This window comes from Podarcis muralis, chromosome 15 (assembly GCF_964188315.1).
Source record: "Podarcis muralis chromosome 15, rPodMur119.hap1.1, whole genome shotgun sequence".
Classification (NCBI taxonomy): domain Eukaryota; kingdom Metazoa; phylum Chordata; class Lepidosauria; order Squamata; family Lacertidae; genus Podarcis; species Podarcis muralis.
Window position 1 is genome coordinate 44,736,901 of NC_135669.1, and position 18,061 is coordinate 44,754,961.

The 18,061-nt window shown below is 51.8% G+C and overlaps 1 protein-coding gene across 2 annotated transcripts in view; it reads left to right on the forward strand.

The window, feature by feature from the left end:
• RPA1 (replication protein A1) overlaps positions 1-17,791 on the forward strand; it is a 36,721-nt gene extending 18,930 nt beyond the window's left edge. For both annotated transcript variants that reach the window (XM_028707343.2, XM_077919244.1), the window contains 7 exons: positions 1,506-1,645; positions 3,787-3,935; positions 7,911-8,043; positions 9,197-9,373; positions 13,087-13,194; positions 15,982-16,068; positions 16,837-17,791. In XM_028707343.2, coding sequence (XP_028563176.2) covers positions 1,506-1,645; positions 3,787-3,935; positions 7,911-8,043; positions 9,197-9,373; positions 13,087-13,194; positions 15,982-16,068; positions 16,837-16,950 — 908 coding nt within the window. In that variant the 3' untranslated portion in view covers positions 16,951-17,791. The remainder of the gene's footprint in view (positions 1-1,505; positions 1,646-3,786; positions 3,936-7,910; positions 8,044-9,196; positions 9,374-13,086; positions 13,195-15,981; positions 16,069-16,836) is intronic.
• Positions 17,792-18,061: the final 270 nt, after the last annotated feature.

The following is an 18,061-nucleotide window of genomic DNA, read 5'->3' on the forward strand; positions in this document are numbered from 1 at the left end:
GTTCCAGAGGGCCTGCCGCCCTAAAGGCTCAGTCCTTAGTGAAGGCAGCCCAAGCCTCAGGGGCTATGAGGGGAACCGCATGATAGGCCACATCAGAGCATCTTTAAAGGTCCCAAAGACCTTGGGCAGCCACCCCCAACCTGGCGCCTTCCAGGGTGTTTTTGACTACAATTCCCATCAGCCCAAGTCAGTACTGTGCTGCTGCCTTAGGTACCGAGGTATGAGTCTCTCATGCTCACTCATTGGAAAGCTCCCCTGGCACAATCCCAGTGCTGCTCCTTGTTGCCAAGAGACCAGCAGACTTCCTCCTTCACGCACAGACCCAGCCACCAGCTAGGGCACATGGTAATTTGTGTTTTCACAAGAAGAGGACCATTGAATTGCTCTCTCGACCTTCCTCCTCTTGGGCTCTTGCCTGCTGCATTAGCCCTCTTGGCTTGCTTTCTAGACTGGCTCTGCAAGACTTCCCCTCCCCTCAGTGATCTCAGCTCTTGTAGTAGCTCAGGTGAAAGGTTCCAGACTGCCTTAGTGCACGAAGGCACAGCTTTCCAGGGCCTTACTAATTCGAAAGGTGCATAAGCAAACTGGGCTGTGAGTCAGGGCCTTGCTGCTGCCGTACTTCAGGGTGATATTATTATCATTATCATTAATAATAATAATAATAATAATTAATTATTTCTATGCTGCTTATCTGACTGCGTTGGCCCAACCACTCTGGGCAGCTTCCAACAAATTAAAGCACCAAACACAGTGAAACGTCAAACATTAAAAACTTCCTTATCCACATTTAACAACTTAGAATGATACTTTTGATGGCAGCCGCCACCAAGCTCCTCTGTGGCCATGCTTCTGTGCTGCACGTCAGCCAAGGGTTTGTTCCCTCCCCACAGGAAAAACCCCCGTTCATGAAATGGACCCAAAGCCCTACCCCTGGTGATGCATGGAGTGGCAAATGATAAGTGTACGCTGCTAATTAGGATCAGAATGTCAGAAGAGGCTGGCGGCTGGCCAAAGGAGGCCCTTCTAGTCCCATGTCCTGTTCCCCACAGCGGCCAATCAGATGCTCTTCCTCCCCACTTGTGTTTCCCAGCAACTGGTATTCGGAGGTATACCACCACCGACACTGGAGGGAGACCGTAGCCACTGTAGCTAATAGCCACTGACAAGCCTCGTTCTAAGCAGTTTACAGGTATAAAATCAATTATAAAATCTATACATAATTAACAATATACAGTGAAACTGTTCCATCAAAGCATTAAAAGCATCCATAATTTAATATGCAGTAAAACAAGCCAGTTAAAAAGCATAGCAATTAGAAGAGTTATTTTTAAAAAGCTATCAGATCAGGAAGTTCGGGTTCAGGTGTGTCTTCAAGAGCCGGCGGAATGCCAATACGGATGGGCCATCTCCTATTTTGGCAGGGCTGATCTGGGCTACTCCACTAACATGGGCTGTGCCATAAACGTATGGAGGACGCTCCCAACAACCCTCTGCTTGCCTTTCAGATGTAATTGGGATCTGCAAGAGCTGCGAGGACCTCACGAAAATCACCATAAAGTCTTCCAATCGAGAGGTGCTGAAGAGAGTTGTGCACTTGATGGACATGACTGGGAAAGGAGTGAACGTCACTCTGTGGGGAAACGACGTAAGTTGTCAGAGGAGTTGGGAGCCCATTCAGGGCAGAACGTTGCTCTTAGAACCTTAAGATCGTAGAAATCATGCAATTGTAGAGTTGGAAGGGACCCCCAGGGTCATCCAGTCCAACCCTCTGCAATACAGGGTTAAGGCGTCCAAGAGAGAGGGCCACCCAACCTCTTCATTTCTGCTGCTGCTCTGTTGACCAGCTTGCCTCACCTGTGGACCCAGGAGGATAATAATAATAATAATAATAATAATAATAATAATAATAATAATAATAATAATTTTTTATTTATACCCTGCCCTCCCCAGCCAAGGCCGGGCTCAGAGCGGCTTACAAGCAATAATAAAAACAAGATGAATGATTACAACTTAAAAACAAAAATAAAATACAACATTAAAATAATGGAACATTAAAATATTAAAATGTAGCCTCATTGCAGGAGGAGAAGGAAAAGAAAAAAGAAAGAGAGGGAGGGAGGGAATCAAATTGGCTCCAAGCCAAAGGCCAGGCGGAACAACTCTGTCTTACAGGCCCTGTGGAAAGAAATCAGATCCTGCAGGGCCCTGGTCTCATGAGGCAGAGCGTTCCACCAGGCCGGGGCCAGAGTTGAAAAGGCCCTGGCTCTGGTTGAAGCCAGTCTAACTTCCTTAGGGCCCGGGACCACTAGGGTGTTGTTATTTATGGACCTTGAGGCTCTCCATGGGGCATACAAGGAGAGGTGGTCCTGTAGGTACGAGGGTGCCTCTTGGCCCTGGATCTGGGAGGAGCCATAGTAGAGCCCGTGGTTTTGTATGTAGAAAGTCCGAGGTTCCGTCTCTGGCATTTCCTGTTCAGAAGGATCAGAGGAGAGGCAGTGAGGAAGACACAGTCCTGACACTCCTAGCAGACCAGCCTCCTCCCGCCTGGCACTGTCCTATCAGGCTCAGCCAGCACCACTGAAGAAAGCTGAGGCTGCTGGGACTTGCAGTGTCCGAAACATCTGGAGGGCGCCAGGTCGGGGAAGGCCAGGCAGGGCACTGATCTGACAGGAGGGCAGCTCCCTGAGCTGTAGTTTCTTCTCAGCTCCTTGCTTTAAAAACCAGGGACATTTTTTTTTATTTCCTAAGGTTTTTGTTCCCTGCAATTCCCCTCCCCTGCCCCCAAATAGGGTTGATGGAGTCGTGATGGCCTTGGGTTTAATGCTGTCGTGCTCAGAAAGCACTGAGGGAGTCATTTCCATACTTTGCACCGCGGCTTCCTAGGTCGATATTGCAAACTCCTCTTGATTTTGAAACATTGGGGGAGTTATGCAGGGGGGGGGAGTGAGCAGAGCCCATGCAAGCACCACTTCTCCTGCCACCAGAGAGACCAGGGGCTGGCTGAGAAAGTGCTGTTGTGGACTCCTCATGGGCTTGCTGCACTTGCGCCCAGGGAGACTCAGGGCCACCGAGACCCCATAGGCATGCTGCTCCTCGTGCCATACATAGGGACATACAAGGAAGAAGAGTTTGGATTTGATATCCCGCCTTTCACTCCCCTTCAGGAGTCTCAAAGCGGCTAACATTCTCCTTTCCCTTCCTCCCCCACAACAAACACTCTGTGAGGTGAGTGGGGCTGAGAGACTTCAGAGAAGTGTGACTGGCCCAAGGTCACCCAGCAGCTGCAGGTGGAGGAGCGGAGACGCGAACCCGGTTCCCCAGATTACGAGACTACCGCTCTTAACCACTACACCACGCTGGAGTGCCTGCTGCATCGGGGCAGTGGCTCGCCAATCCTGTGCCTAGTCCATTTAGTGAGCATGGCCCAGCAGGGCTCACTCTCCTCTTGGGATTCCCTGCCACCGCCATTCAGGTGCATTTACTCTCCCTGACAGTGGAAGCAGAACATAAGCATGAGTGTTAGTAACTATGGTTACTACCTACTTTCTTCTTTGTGGATTTGTCTCATTGTCTTTTAAAGCCATCACTGCCTACTGTGGGAGGGAGTTCCAGAGTTCCTGTGCTATGATGTGAAGGAAATACTTTCTTTTCAGCCTAGTTCTAGTGCTTTTCCCCCACCATGTGTAATTTTCTCAAGCTCTATCATGCTGCTTCTTACTCACCTTTCCCCTAAACTCAGATGCCCTCTTGTGGAATGAGTGTGCCCCTTCCTCTTTATCTTCGCAGGCAGAGAACTTCGACGGCTCTAAGCAGCCTGTGGTGGCCATCAAGGGAGTCAAAGTCTCAGATTTTGGTGGCCGGACTCTGTCTGTTGTTTCATCGAGCAGCATCCTCATCAACCCTGACATCCCAGAGTCCTTCAAGCTGCGTGGATGGTAGGCTTGCTTGCTTCCGTGAGCGCCGCACGGCACGTGTTAGATTTAACATCTTGGCTAGAGTGGGGTGGGGGAAGGTAAACCCCACGCCATTCCTGGCCACATGCTTGCATGCAAAAACTAGGCACTAGGAAGTTGAGGTGTTGTTCCTCTTGAGAGAGGCAAGACACGCACACCCATAATCCTGTGACCAAACCTTGAAGGACTGGGTGGGGAGAGGGTCAGGCAGAAGCAGTTCCCTGATCTGTTCAAGGCAGCATGAAATGGGATTCTGCTCTGGGAGTCAAGAGGGCGAGGTGTTGGCTTCACAGGGCAGGTTCTGGGCACCCTGGAGGACAGTGGAGGGCGAGGCAGATCTGACCCATCCGCTGGGAGCTTTTTGCAGGCGGCTGCTCTTGCAGCACAGCTCCTTAGAACATAAGCAGAACCCGCTGGATCAGGCCAGTGACCCATCTAGCCCATCATCCTGTTCACACAGCGGCCAACCAGGTTTTGTATTTTTATGTTGTGAGAATCGCCTTGTGATCTTCGGATGAAGGGCGGCATACAGATTTAATAAATAAATAAACCTGATGCCTGTGAGAAACCAGCAAGCAGGATTGAAGCGCAAGAGCCTCTCTTCTCCCTCTGGGTCCCATCAGCTGGTATTCAGAAGCACCACTGCCTCCGTCCTTGATAGCAGCCGCCCATAGCCCTCTCCTCCTCCATGAATGTGTCCAATGCCCATTTAAAGCCCCTCAAGTTGGTGACCATCTCTCTGCCGGAGGGAGTTCCATGGTTGGACTCTGTGCTGATCGTTTCAGCGAGGTCTCCCAGTGATTCCTGACCATTTCAGTGAGATCTGCCCACTAGGCCAGCCTGCTACCCTCCAGGTGGTTTGGACTACGATTCTGATTGGCTGCACTGGCTGGGGTGGGGGAGAGAGTTGTGGTCCACATCATGACTTCCCTGCTGTGTTGCACCCCATGTTTGAATCAGTCAGGAGGGGGCTTGTCCTTCGGATTTCCCACTTGATGCCCATTAGACCAGCCTTCTTCGGGGGACCCCCCCCCCTTGTCTTTCCTTCCACTTGCTCTCATTTGTAGAATACTCCTGCTTCCTTTGAGCCTCTTCAGGGGGAGGCGATGCTGCTTTCTTGTTCTGCGAGGGGCTTGCCATTTATTTTCACTCTGGCTTCTGTGTTGATTACAGCATTTGACACGATGCCAAAAGGGCATTTAGTTGCTGGCAACTGCGCAGAGGCTGTAGCCGCTCCACACTTGCCTGCTGGAGCACAAGGTTCTGGGGCCAGGGTAGGGGAAGAGTTTTTCCTGCCCCGCCAGTTGACGTGTGAGGAATCCGGACGCGGCCAAAACACGCTCAGGGAAGCTTGCCTGCATTCCTGAATCAGCCGTAACAAGTTTTAAGAAAGTTGCTTGGTTAACCTTGGGCTTCAGTGCGCCAACCCCCCCCCCCCCCGTTTTATAAACGGGGCGCAGACAACCCCTCTCTGCTGCCTCGTGTGTGTTGCTGAGGAAAGGAATCCATTAGCGACGGAGGCACTTCAATAATGCACTCCGTTTCATTTGGCGCATTGTTCCTCTCTAAGTGCTCTTGGCACACTCAAGGCTGTGCCAGAGACAGAAGAGGAGGCAGCCGTGCTCGCCTCCTCCCCCTGCCAAGCGCTTCTCTTCTGAATTGCTGGCCAGCCTGAGAAGCCACCAGGAGAGGCACAGGATGGTGGCGTCTCTTGTCTCTGGGCACCTCCTGCATGCTTGGAGTGCCGGTGCGTGGGCTGGCATTCATGGACGGCTCTGCAGGCGTGATGGAGGCTTGGAGAGGGGCTTGGAAAGGAGGCCGAGCCTGCCTTCTTGGTAACCGTGTTGGGGGAGGAAGTGAGCACCGGAGAGAGGTGGGGCAGGCAGCTGTGAGGCAGAAGCAGCCGTGGTGCAGAGCGTGGTCAAGGAGGACCAAGCAGGTGGTTGCGAGGGAGAGCCTCAAAAGTGCCAAGGACCTTGGCCACCCTGCCTGACTTGGTCCCTCTGGGACAGGGGTCAGCAACCTTTTTCAGCCGTGGGCCGGTCCACTGTCCCTCAGACCATGTGGTGGGCCAGACTCTTATTTTGGAAAAAAAAATATGAACGAATTCCTATGCCCCAGAAATAACCCAGAGATGCATTTTAAATAAAAGCACACATTCTATTCATGTGAAAACATGCTGACTCCCGGACCATCCATGGGCCAGATTGAGAAGGCGATTGGGCCGCATCCGGCCCACGGGCCTTAGGTTGCCTACCCCTGCTCTGGTAACGGTCTTGGAAGGGAAGAGCCACAGCTCCGTGGGATAGATGCCGTTTTGCATGCAGAAGGTTCCAGGTTCAATCCCGGCAGCATCCCCAGGTAGGGCTGGGAACGACTCCCTGCCTTGACCCCTGGAGAGCCTCTGCCAGTTAGTGTGGACAGTACTGGGCTAGGTGGAGCCAGTGGTCTGACTCTGTATAAGGCAGCTTCTGTCGTTCCTCTTAAACACAACTGTGGCTTCCACTTCATTTCAGACTCTCAGGGCCTGTTTACCTCTTGGATGTCAGAGCTGAGCTGCTTACGATGTGCAAGCGATGGGCTCATGGGCATATGAACCTCAAGTGCCAAGGGCTTGGCTTGGCTCCACTCCTTTCCCTTCTGCCTTTTAGTTGTCCGCAGGCAAGGAATGCTGTTGTTTTGCTATGGAGGAGCACTGGTCCATGTGAGCCCCGCAAGTTGCCACCTTGATTATTGGTGGGTCCTTCTCAAGCACAGAGTCACCATTTTTCCAGAGGGGGATGTGGCTGCATCCCTCCAGAACGGGGTCAGTAGCTCAGGCTGGCTCTGTTCCCCGAGGGGCCTGCTTCCACTGCAGGCTTGAGAGGGGAATCCTTGGAACAGGAACTCAGGCAGCGCCCTGCCTGCATAGCTGCCTAGACTGCTGCTCACCCCTTCAGGGAGGTTTTGCAAAGGCGGGCCCGAGGAGCCCCCTGGGAAGACAGGACTCTGCCTGGGGTCTCTCCTCAGCCGCCTTCCTGGCTCTTTTCCTAGCAGGCCCTGTGTCCTGCCTCCGTTGAGGGAGGGCTTCGCCTTTGCTCTGGCCCTTGCACACCCCCACCTGGCATTCTGCCTCGGGCTCCTTCAGAAGCCAGCGGTGTTCACAAGCAGAAAATGCTGCGTTCAGCCCTTTTTCTCTCCTTTCCTCGGTGAAATTTTGTGGAGGGGAACAAAAATCTCCTGAAGCAAAGCGCCCTCCCCTCCCTGCCCTTCCGGCTTCTTGCTGCTGTTGGTGTGGGCTGCTGCTTCTCTTCTCTTTCCTCTCTCCTCTGTTTCTCTTTCCGCCTGCGGTACCCGAGAGGTTGTCACTGAGCCCCTCTCCTCCGCCCGACGTGAGCTGCTCTCTCGCTTCCTTGCTTGTTAGCCGTGCCTGATGGGTCTGATGAAACAAAGGCCAGCGCTTCGTGCGAAAAAACAAATTAAACTGCGGCGCTGCTTGTTGGTGCAGGGGTGGTAGCACCAGCTTATCTGGTTGGCAGAGGGGCCGGCTGGATTTTACTTTGGGCATGGGATCTATTAAGCTCTCCCTGCATTTCTCTCCCAAGCTTCTGCAAAGATAATGTGAGCATGTAATTTAGCTCTCACCGTGCAAATGTCCCAGTGCCCTCAGCTCTCCTCTGAAGCGGCTGCAGTGCTGAGCCACGGCCTCTAGTTGGCGCACGAGCCAAACGGAGCGTGTCCCCGTTTTCCAAGATGATAAAATATTGCACTAATTAAAATGGAGTATTAGCGTATCCTGAAATGCTATTTTAGTGAGTAATATACACAAGTTACTGTAATTGTTTCCTGTGCAAGCCATTGATAAAAATCCCTCTTGCATTGAGCGCAGGAGGGTAAAAATAAAAACCCTGGTATGTTTCTGTTCTTGGAACCGAGAGAAATATCCCACACCCCCGCTTTATTTTGTTTTGCTTCCAGGTATGACTCTGAAGGGCAGCTCCTGGAGTCCACCTCCATCTCAGGCACAAGGACTGGGCCCATGGGAGGTGCAGACACCAACTGGAAGAGTCTGCATGAGGCCAAATCCGAGAACCTGGGGCAAGGAGATAAGGTACAATGGGGACTCAGCCTTTTGGGCTGTGGTGGAGGTGGCAGAGGCAGGCAGTCAGCAGAGCCCTGCAACTGGAAGGGTCCCCCTTGCTGCCTGCAAAGTCCTGCGCAGAGCCTTAGACAAGTTCCCCCTTCAGCATCCCTTCCCTTTCTCGGAAACGAAAGTGGCAGCCACGTTCAGGGGACGGGCCGTAGCGCCTGCCTGACAAGCAGAAGGTCCTCAACAGCATCTCCAGGTGGGGCTGGGAAGGAGGCTCCTGCCTGAAACCCCGGAGGATGCAGGAGACGCTCCTGAGCCAGCTGGGCACAACGGTCTCGCTCAGTCTAAGGCAGCTTCCTGTCTTCCTACCTTCCTTGCATAGTCACGAAGGACAAAAATCATAATCATTGAAAAATTGCATATTGGAATTCATTAAGTGTTTCCTACTGAAGTGGCTGTCTTATATTCTTAAGAATGCATCAGACGTTCCTAAACCTTACAGTAAATAACCAGTTAAAAGCAACGCAGTTAAACCACATTAAATCATACCGTGTCTGGAGGCAATTCAATTCCAGTGGAGCAGAAACGTGAAGGAAACACTTTGGTAGCCTAAATGTCAGTCTTGATAACAGCTCATTATCTTTTAAAATAAGAATTAAGAGCAATAGCCCTGGTGTCTTGAGGTGTTGGGATGTTAATAAGGCAAGACAAAGGGCCTCACATTTGCAATGGAGGGAAATGTCGGCCGCACAGCCAGTCAGGCTCCTCAGCCAGCTCAATTAGTTCACTCTCTATAAACGGTTCGTCCATTAATCAGTCAATTAAAACACACATGCGCAGGTTACAATATCTCAATTCAGGTAATGTGTTGGAGGATATTTAATGAACACAGTTCTTTATCTTGACTCCTAACTAGCCCAGGCGCATTGTTCAACTCGCTGTTGGGAGTTTGCCTGATTATGCGAAGGAATGATTAGGCAGTGGACCCTTCTGGTTTTGAGCAGGAGGTGTGGCATGTTGGGGTCCCTTTAACATGGCGGGGGGCTGGGGGTGTTGATTCCAGCCGGGCTGGAGCTGCAGCGGCCTGCCTGTCTCCCTGAGGCGCTGCTCTGGTGGTGGCTTGTCAGGTTTGAAAAACAAAATCCCATCCGCAGCCTTTCCTGTCCCCCCGCAGGCAGACTACTTCAGCTGCTTGGCCACCGTGGTGTACCTGCGCAAGGAGAACTGCATGTACCAGGCCTGCCCGTCCCCGGACTGCAACAAGAAGCTGGTCGACCTGCAGAACGGGCTCTACCGCTGCGAGAAATGTGACCGGGAGTTCTCCAACTTCAAGTACCGCATGATCCTCTCGGTGAGTCTGTTTTCCAGCAGGTCCTGTGCCCTTCGCAGGCAGGCTCCTTTTCGGCTTGGGAGGAGCAGAGAGCGCCGTGTGTGTGTGCATGCCAGCCTGCTCTTGCTAAGGGGAAAGATGAGCACCAAAGAGCTTCTGTCTCCTGCTCCAGCGGACGAGAGAAGATTATGCTGAGCCAATCGGCATTTGCAGTGGTCTTTCCCAGACCACGTGAGTGTGCACAGAGACCACCTTCTGTTTCTCCCTCTCTGGAGCTGCGGTGGAAGGCTCACTGTCAGAACCCCTGCAGGGAGGGAGGAAGGGAGAGGGGGGGAGAGAGAGAGAGAGAGACTCCCCTCCAAAAGCCTGGAGAGCTGCTGCCAGTCAACGCAGGCAATGCTGAGCCAGATGTCCTGACTTGTCATCAGGCAGGCTCCTCTGTTCCTAAGCCCTGCATTCCCATGGAAAGGTGCGCTGTTCATATGCCACGCAGAGGGGCCTAGCAACCCTTCTTCCCGCTCCTCACTGCAGCCTCTTCAAGGAGTGCAGCAACGGCTGCTCTCCTGCCCACCCAGGCCAGATGGGCCCCTTTCAGCCATAACCGTCCATTCCTTTTTCATTATATTTTATTAGTAGAATTTCCTTTATAAAGAAATAAAGTGATAAAAGGAAAAAAGGGTGGGGAAAAGAAAAGTGCAGAAAGTCCAGTGTAATACAGTTAGTAAAATCAACTACATTTTCATACATTTTACACACACACATACATACATATATATATGTATATATAAATAAAACCGTAGAGTTGGAAGGGACACAAAGAGTCATTTAGTCCAACCCCCTGCAAGGCAGGAATCTCAGCTAAAGCATCCATGACAGTAATATTATTACCTTAAGTGCTATTTTAATAATCTACTACATTCTGTATAAGTTCATTCCAAATGTCAGTATATTTGTCCAAACCAAGTCTATAAGCAATATGACCATCTATTTATTTGTGCTAAACCATCCAGGCTATTGCTCTGTGAGGGCCTTGCAGCCTCTTGAACTGCGCGCTCTGTTTGTTGACTGCAGTTCAGAACATGCCCCTTTTTAATGGCTAAGCTTTTAAAGTTGGCCTTGCCTGTTCATTGTACGTCTTTCCGGCTGCTCTGCTGCCATTGTGGCGCTGCTGCTGCTGCACAGCCTAGATGGTGCTGTGCCGTTAAACGTCTCTTATCCCTGCCGCTCTTTTCCTACTGAACTGGGAACTGGTGCATTAGGATCCCTGCCGCTGAGAACTGTGTGGCCACAACACCTTTCTGCGCTTCGCTTAGTGGCAGGTTTGGGAGAGCGTTTTCAGGTGTCCAACTGCGGCAGGGGAGGAAGTAGAACAAATAGATCCTTTTTGCCCCCACTCAAGGGGGTACTGTTCAACTGGCTCCTGCGGTCCTTGCACCCTCCTGAGCCCTTTGCTCTCCCTCCCTCCCCACTCCAAGTGCCTCTCGCCCAGTGGAGCCCCTTTGCAAGCATCACAGCCTTCAGCGCAGGAGCATCGCTGGCCCACGTTTCTTTGTTAGGAAGATAAGCTAATGTGGAATGGCATTTCTGGAGAGCTGTAATTGCACTCATTCAGCTGCTCCCTATATTTAGTTCTCTCTTTTGTGGCTAATGTTCTGTGTCTCGCGCATTAAGGGGAACCGGCTTTGGAGCAGAGCATCTGAGGGCTGCCATTGTGACGCCTGCTTGCACCTCCAGAGCAACGCCGCTGCTTTCCTCCATCCTTCGGTTCATGAAAGTGCCCCCAAATTAGGGCCCCTGCGACTCGCCTTTAGAAACTCCCATGCAGGGAGCCTGCAAAGGGGAGGTTGGCGGCTGCTGGAGGCTTCACTTCAGCTAATAGAGCGGCTAAATGAACAGCCTCTCCAAATCGACGGCCTCACCTTATTAGAATGTTTGAGGACGTGGCGGTGGGGGGAGCTGTCCCCCTGGGGGAAGGATTTATTGTACGGAGTGGAGGTGGGAGGGCAAGAGGGAGAGAGAAGCCGGAGAAGTGCTTCTGAATTACGGGCCACTCGAGTTCTCCTTCCGCATTTGTTCTGCTAGGCTCTGCAGTGGGCAAGAGATTTTGCCTGGTGTTTGACAGGAGCTCCTTTTGAAATCCCTTCTCCGCCTGCCCCCGCGCCCCAAATGGTGAAGATAGTGAGCGTGAGGAGGGGGAGAGAAAGAGGGGGGAATATAATTGCAGGATGGGAAAGGACCCCGAGGGTCATCTAGTGAAACTCCCTGCAATGCAGGAATCTCGGCTAAAGTGTCCGTGACAGGTGACCATTCAACCTCTGCTTCTAAACCTCCAAGGAAGGAGAGCCCCACATCTTCCAAGGGAGGGTGTTTGGTTGTGAGGCCCAAGCAGGCAGCGGGTGGCTGGGCCAGAAATAGAGAGAGATGCTGGTGGTCCCAGGAAGGAGCTACAGAGCAGAAGAGGTGGGCACTGTGCACTCCTAGGGATGTGTTTGGGCTGCTTCTCCAGAGGTCTTGCACGCCCAGTTCCTGTTGAAAGTGTGTCTGCGTTTGAGTAACATTGTTGAGTGAAGTGGGAGCTGTCTCAAATCCCCAAAGTGTAGAAGGCTCTGCCCTGGACTATAAACCCTTTCCTTGCTTCTGAAGTTGGTTCTGGCCCCTGGAAATACACAAAAGTGTCTTGGCTTTTTCAGAAGGCATCTAAATGTCCATCAGGCATTATCAATCTGCTTTCTCTGGCTGCCCTGGTTCCTTCCTCCACCATGGTGGGCGCCAGTTCCTGCCAGAATCAAAGCCTCTTTGCCTTTCAGGTGATAATTGAGGGCCAGGTTTGCCCTTGACCAGGCTCTTCTGACTCTCCTGTCCCGCCTCTTCCCTCCTCGTTATTGGCCCCACCACTAAGGAGGCATCCCTTGCTTTTTCTCCACGGCTGGGGATGGCCACAGAACCGTCCAGGTTGCGCCCCCTAGCCACGGACAAATTAGCTCTTCTTTCCGCCTCTCCTCCAACACCCAACCTTCCACACATTTATTTAAAACGATTTCTTATGAGGCAATAATCGATATTTATATTTATGGGCAAATTTTTGCCGATTTTGTGCCCCCCTCCCATTGCCTGTGCCCCTGGCAGGGGCCCACCTCACCACCCCCTATCTACAGCCCTGATTGCCCCACATGGTCCCAGCAGGATGTGGCCGGTTGAAGTGAAGCCTCTTGGCCAGGCTCCTACTCCCCATCCCTTCCTCATCTCTCTCTCTCTCTCTCTCTCTCTCTCTCTCTCTCTCTCTCTCTCTCTCTCGGTTTTTAAAAACAAAACAAACTTGCCCAAGAACCCCTGAGCTGCTTTCACAGCACAGAAACACTGTTTTGAATAATGGATGTGGGCACTGATGGGGATAAAATGGAAGGACTTTGAAAGACAGAGGTTTTGGGAAGGGCTGTGCAGAGGAGCCCTGTGCTCTGCCCTGACTTGTGGCTGCTCTGTGCTGCCTGGTTGTGCGAGAGGAGCTCCTTTCCGCCGACACCCCCCTGACATGTCCTTTTCTTTGGGGGGTGGCCGCTGCCCCCTGGCATGTGTGCCTCCACTTGTGGTGGCTGCCTGCAGGCAGTGGAAACAGGAGGGGTCAAGGCTTGGGGGGGTGTTGGAGGGGCTGGGCTGGGGGCTCCAGGCTGCCCTTGGTGGTGGGCTGAGGCTGTGCTGCTTTATCATTGGTCTTCTTATCTCTCCCCCCGCCTCAGGTCAACATTGCTGATTTCCAGGACAATTTGTGGTTGACCTGTTTCCAAGAATCGGCAGAGACCATCCTTGGGCAGAACACAGCCTTCCTGGGAGAACTGAAGGAAAAGGTCAGGCCACTTGTGTCACTTGCCTTTGGGGCTTCTCTTTTCTTAGTCACCTGGATACTTTAACACTCATTACTGGGTCTGCAGAGGCCTCTCAGGCTCCTTGACAACGATGAGCTCTCTGGGGAGGGGAGACTGGGGGGCTTGTCCTGAGGGGTCTGCCAACTGCTGGCAGTTTTTTGGGGGGGCTGTGTCTGAAGGCTGCTTGGCAGCCAGTGGCGGGAGGACTGCAGGCAAGGCGGTGTGTAACAATTTTGTCTGAAAATGGGAGGCACTCAGGGCACAGCCCTGCTTCTCTCTTGAGGACACCCCCCCCACCCCAGTGAGAAAATACCTGAAATCCTGAGTAGCTGCGCAGGGCAGCCTGGACTGCTTGGCTTTTTGTCTTTCCGGCCGGGGGGCGTGAGGAGTCCTTAGCAAGTGCTGTGCACTGCCTTCCCTGGGATCCATTTACTTTGGGAGGCTTGTGCCCTGCCTTTCAATCAGAATTCTTTGTTTATTTGTTTATTTTGCTCGATTTCTTAATGCGCTTTTCACCACAAGGTCCCTGGGCAGTTCGCAGCATACGCAAAATACATTCTTATGAAACAAACGAAGCAGTTACAACGAGAATGAAAATCGGTTCCACTTCAGTTCTGTATAAGAGAACAATACAGGCTTTAAGAAATAATGTAAATACAAACATTTTAAAACAGTTACACCTATAATGACGGTTTAAGATAATAATAACAGATTGTAACAATGCACACAAAACAACACACACACACACACACACCAGTGGACCCACAGCAGATGAATTTCCCTGAAGTCTTCTTCCCTTCTGCTCTGCAGTCTTAAGCGTTCTCTTTTGCAGGGAGAGCAGCTTTCTCCAGCCCATAAATGGACCCAGGCTTGTCTTTCCCTCCTAGTGATGCTCTTCCTCGGAGGTGGTGGGGCTGAGCAGAACCTCCCTGTGGTCTCTTGGCAGAGGCCCATGTCCTTTCCTGCTGCTGTGCTGTCCCAGATCAACTGGCACACTCTTTCCCAGCAGCTGACATTCGGGGCGTATGGCCTCATTGGTCTCTGCCCTTCTTGCCTGGTGTTGCCTCGCCAGGGATAACCTCCTGTGAATTCCTCTAACCCCTTGTTGTCACATGGAAGGATGCTCTTGCTCGCTTTGAAAAGATACCTATCCATATTCTGCAAATAAATTATTTTGATACTATACTGTACTACACTGAATTTTTTTTAATGTTTCCTGGATTGTCTTTGCATCTTCCTGCCACCCTTTCCATCCTCTCTTGCCATGTCCTTTGAAAACCACTGTCCTATAGGGTTGTTCCTTAAATTGCTTTTCATATATGTAGGAGTAGCTGGATGTTTTATGAGAAACCAGAGTTGGTTGGGGGCACATCTCTGTTGATGCCCTTTCCAGAAAGGCCTGGCCAGGAGTCCGGCTGACAGGAGCTGTGCTGGCTCTGTGCTTCCTCCAGGGCCAGAGGTCTTGCGCCTGTCATTACCAGGCGCTCTCATGTGCTGCTTGCAGGCTTCTTCCCATTGGGACAACTGCTTGGCCACTGGGAGAACAGGATGCTGGCCTAGATGAGCCCCAGCCTGATCTGGCTGCAGCTTTTCTTACTAAATCTTTCCAGATTGCAGCCGAAATGCTGTGCTTTTGGAAGAGCGAGTCCTTCGTGCCCTGAAGAACCTGTGTTCGTTTAATGTGACAACCCTCCCCCCCCCATCCACTTCCTTCCTGTGGCGCAGAGTCTGCCTTTGCGTTAGCAGCTCACCTGCTTTCCTGAACTAGAAAAAGGGCTTCCAACTGACACAGTTAAAGTTCCTGGCATGCGGTTTCGCTTCTGCGACGCGATCTGCCCTCTCGTCGGGTAGACTCTGGCAAGAACGAAAGGTTTTGCTGTGTCTTAATTTTTGGGGAACAGAGATGTTGTGGCTGGCAAAAGAGCCGTGCTCCGTAGGGGTAGATGGGCAGCGGTGCTCTCTAGCAAGGCGCCTTGCCTCGCTGCTTTCAAAGCAGCCATTTTGCCAAGGAGGACGCAAGCTGTGCGTTTAGCACAACAAGATAATAGCATTTCCTTGTTTCTCTGCAGGCCCCTTTCCTGGGCAGCCAGTGCCTGATCATTAACCTAAAGCTCTGAGGGTTGGGCTAGCCTTGCTTAGATCGGCACAGATGATGAGCACATCTTAAAAGGCTGTGGAGAGAGGGAAGGTGCAGATGGAGGGAAGGCAAGGGGTCATGCAGTGGCCGGCTAATGGAGAGCTCTTTCGGAGCCGGGGAGTTTGGCTGGTTTGGGGTGGAATGAAGGGAAGCAGCTCCCGTGAGGTGTGTCCTGGGCACAAGTGCTTGGCATCCGAGCTGCTAGACCATTGCTTTTCTCTCCTACGCGCTGAAGCCAGTGGCTCTATAGCGCTGGTGCTATGGATGACCAGAGAGCATTCAGCACCTGCCCATCCCCTACCCCCCAGCTGGAACAACTGCAGCTTCAGGATGTGGCTTGCAAGATAAGCAGGGACAGCTGACTGCCTCTGATAAGGCTCCTGGCAACAAGGAAAGGGCCATCCACGCTTGTGTTTTAAGCACCCGCCTTTAATCGCAGCGGAGAAGCCTCCCACACCTTCTGCCGATAGCGTCTCCTGGTGAACCTGTGTATCTGTCTGGCTTGGGAAGGAACTTCTGAGCTGGCTTGGGACTGGAGCTGAAGGTGCCACAATGCCTTTTCTGCTGGGCTCCCATGCTCACTTCCAGCTTAGGGTTGGCCTCAACGCGTCTGTTCTGCTGTTCTTCCACAGAATGAGAACGCCTTTGATGAGGTGCTCCAGAAAGCCAGCTTCACCACCCATGTATTCCGGGTCAGAGTCAAGCAAGAGACTTTCAACGTAAGACGGACACACGGAAATGTGCACACAGAAACAAGCAGATCTGTATCTTGTGGGGTTGGGGTGTTTGTTTGTTTGTTAAGCAATTTGGGCTCTTCTTTGGCAGAGGTGGAAGAATGAGCATTATAATGAAAAGGTAGGGGAGAGGGGGCCCTGCCAGAATAGAATTGAAAGCTGTCCAGTAGAACATCACACACAGAGCTTAGACAAAATTAAAGAGGGTTTGAAAACCAGCAGCAGGAAATGCTGCGTGATGATCAGTAGCCGCAAGGAGTTAAAACTATATCTGGGGGAATTCCATGCAGGTGTTTTTTGCTTGGGATTGAGGGGAGTGTCTGCACTAGAAACTGAGATGGGTTTGAAACAGGTCCCACCTCTGTGGCTCTTCCAAAAGAATCCCTCTCTCTGTGTGTTTTATATATATAAAGGCACGTTCCCCCTTCTCCCTCTTCCCTTTAAGTAGAGATGTTCCTTTGCTGGAGGCTCCTGCGGGGACCTGAGAGGCTTTTGCCTGTGGCCACTTTGTGAACTTGAGCCAGCTCAAAAGGCAGGCTGTTAACCACTACGCTGCTCCCTCAATCCGCACGCTGTGTAGGATTCTGCCTTTGCCAGAGAATTAGCCTTTGAGAATTGGGCCTCTCCCAATCAATTCCGGGTTTTGCTTGCAATGCCGGGAACTGTGCAGCCGTGCCAGGTGGTTTGCTAGCAGCGCAGCCGAGCCCGGAGACGGTACGGTGTCCTCACCTGAAGCCTTTTCTCTTTCCCAAGGACGAATCGCGCCTGAAGGCGACAGCGTTGGACGTCAAGCCTGTCAACCACCAGGAGTACAGCAGGAGGCTGATCGGGACCATCAGGAAGAATGCTGCCCAGCTGGGATGCTGACGAGGGCGACGGGCAACCTGGCACTGGTGCCCCCCTGCCCCTTGGCAGAGCCGGGGTCCCCTCTGTAGAATAACTAGAGACAAATGTTTGAATTGGTTTCTCCACACTTTTGCACAGACCCAAGTTCCAGAATGCTTTGCATCCCCTTCTTTGCCTCCGTTGATTCTGTGTTCCTGTGCCGTGGCTGAGTGCCATCGTTGACCGGGGTGGGGGGTGGAGAAGACCTGCTGGCATGAAGGGAATACCTGCAGGCTGAGCTGGGAAGGGGAGACCCCCCCCTTACCCCCCACAAACTTGGGAAATGCTCAAAGACCTGGGTGGGAGGGGCCAGGACTTCTATGAGGGGGGGGTGTTGTGTGGAAGGGGTCCCTTAGCTCAACAGAAGCTCCCCTCCCCCCCCCTTAATGTTCAAAGGCTTCATTCCTTCCACAGGTGCCAGGCGACTGTTAATGCTTGGAATGGCAATATGGCAGAATTATTAATCAAAGACGTATCTCTTATATCTGAAGAATATCCTTCCTTCAGGGTTTAATAGACTGAGTCAGATGGGCCCGATATTAATCAAAATTGTCTCTTCTGAGAGAGGCTGATAAGCGTTGACTCTTCATCCCCCTGGGAAATCTAGGCAACTACAAAGCAGTGCTTTAGTTTTGCACTTCAATTAATACTGCATTTTTGGGGCTGCCGACTGCGGTGGCTTTGCTACCTGTCCATAATTTTTGTGTGTGAACGAAATGCCTTCTCTGTTTGTATCACTGAGGACATAGAAGCCTCCAACGGAGGGTGCGCCTGTGCCCCCTCTTCCTCCTGTCTCTTTCTATAAACAGCATTTAGTTCTGTATTGTGGTCTCTGCTTTCTGCAAACGCCAGCGGATTCTCATTACTGGAAAGCAATTAATTAGTTTTCATAATACGCTTTCACTTGGGGGAAAGGCGCTGGGGCTGAAGTTGGCGAGATGGAAGAGTGGCGATTTTTCTCAGACTTGTGTCAGTGAGAGCCGATAATGTGATCTTGTTTTGGCTGGTGAAGGTGGCCTCTCTGGCATTTTGGATTATTATTATTTTATTAATGTTTACCCAGCAGTCTAAAAACTAACCAGGCTTTACATAC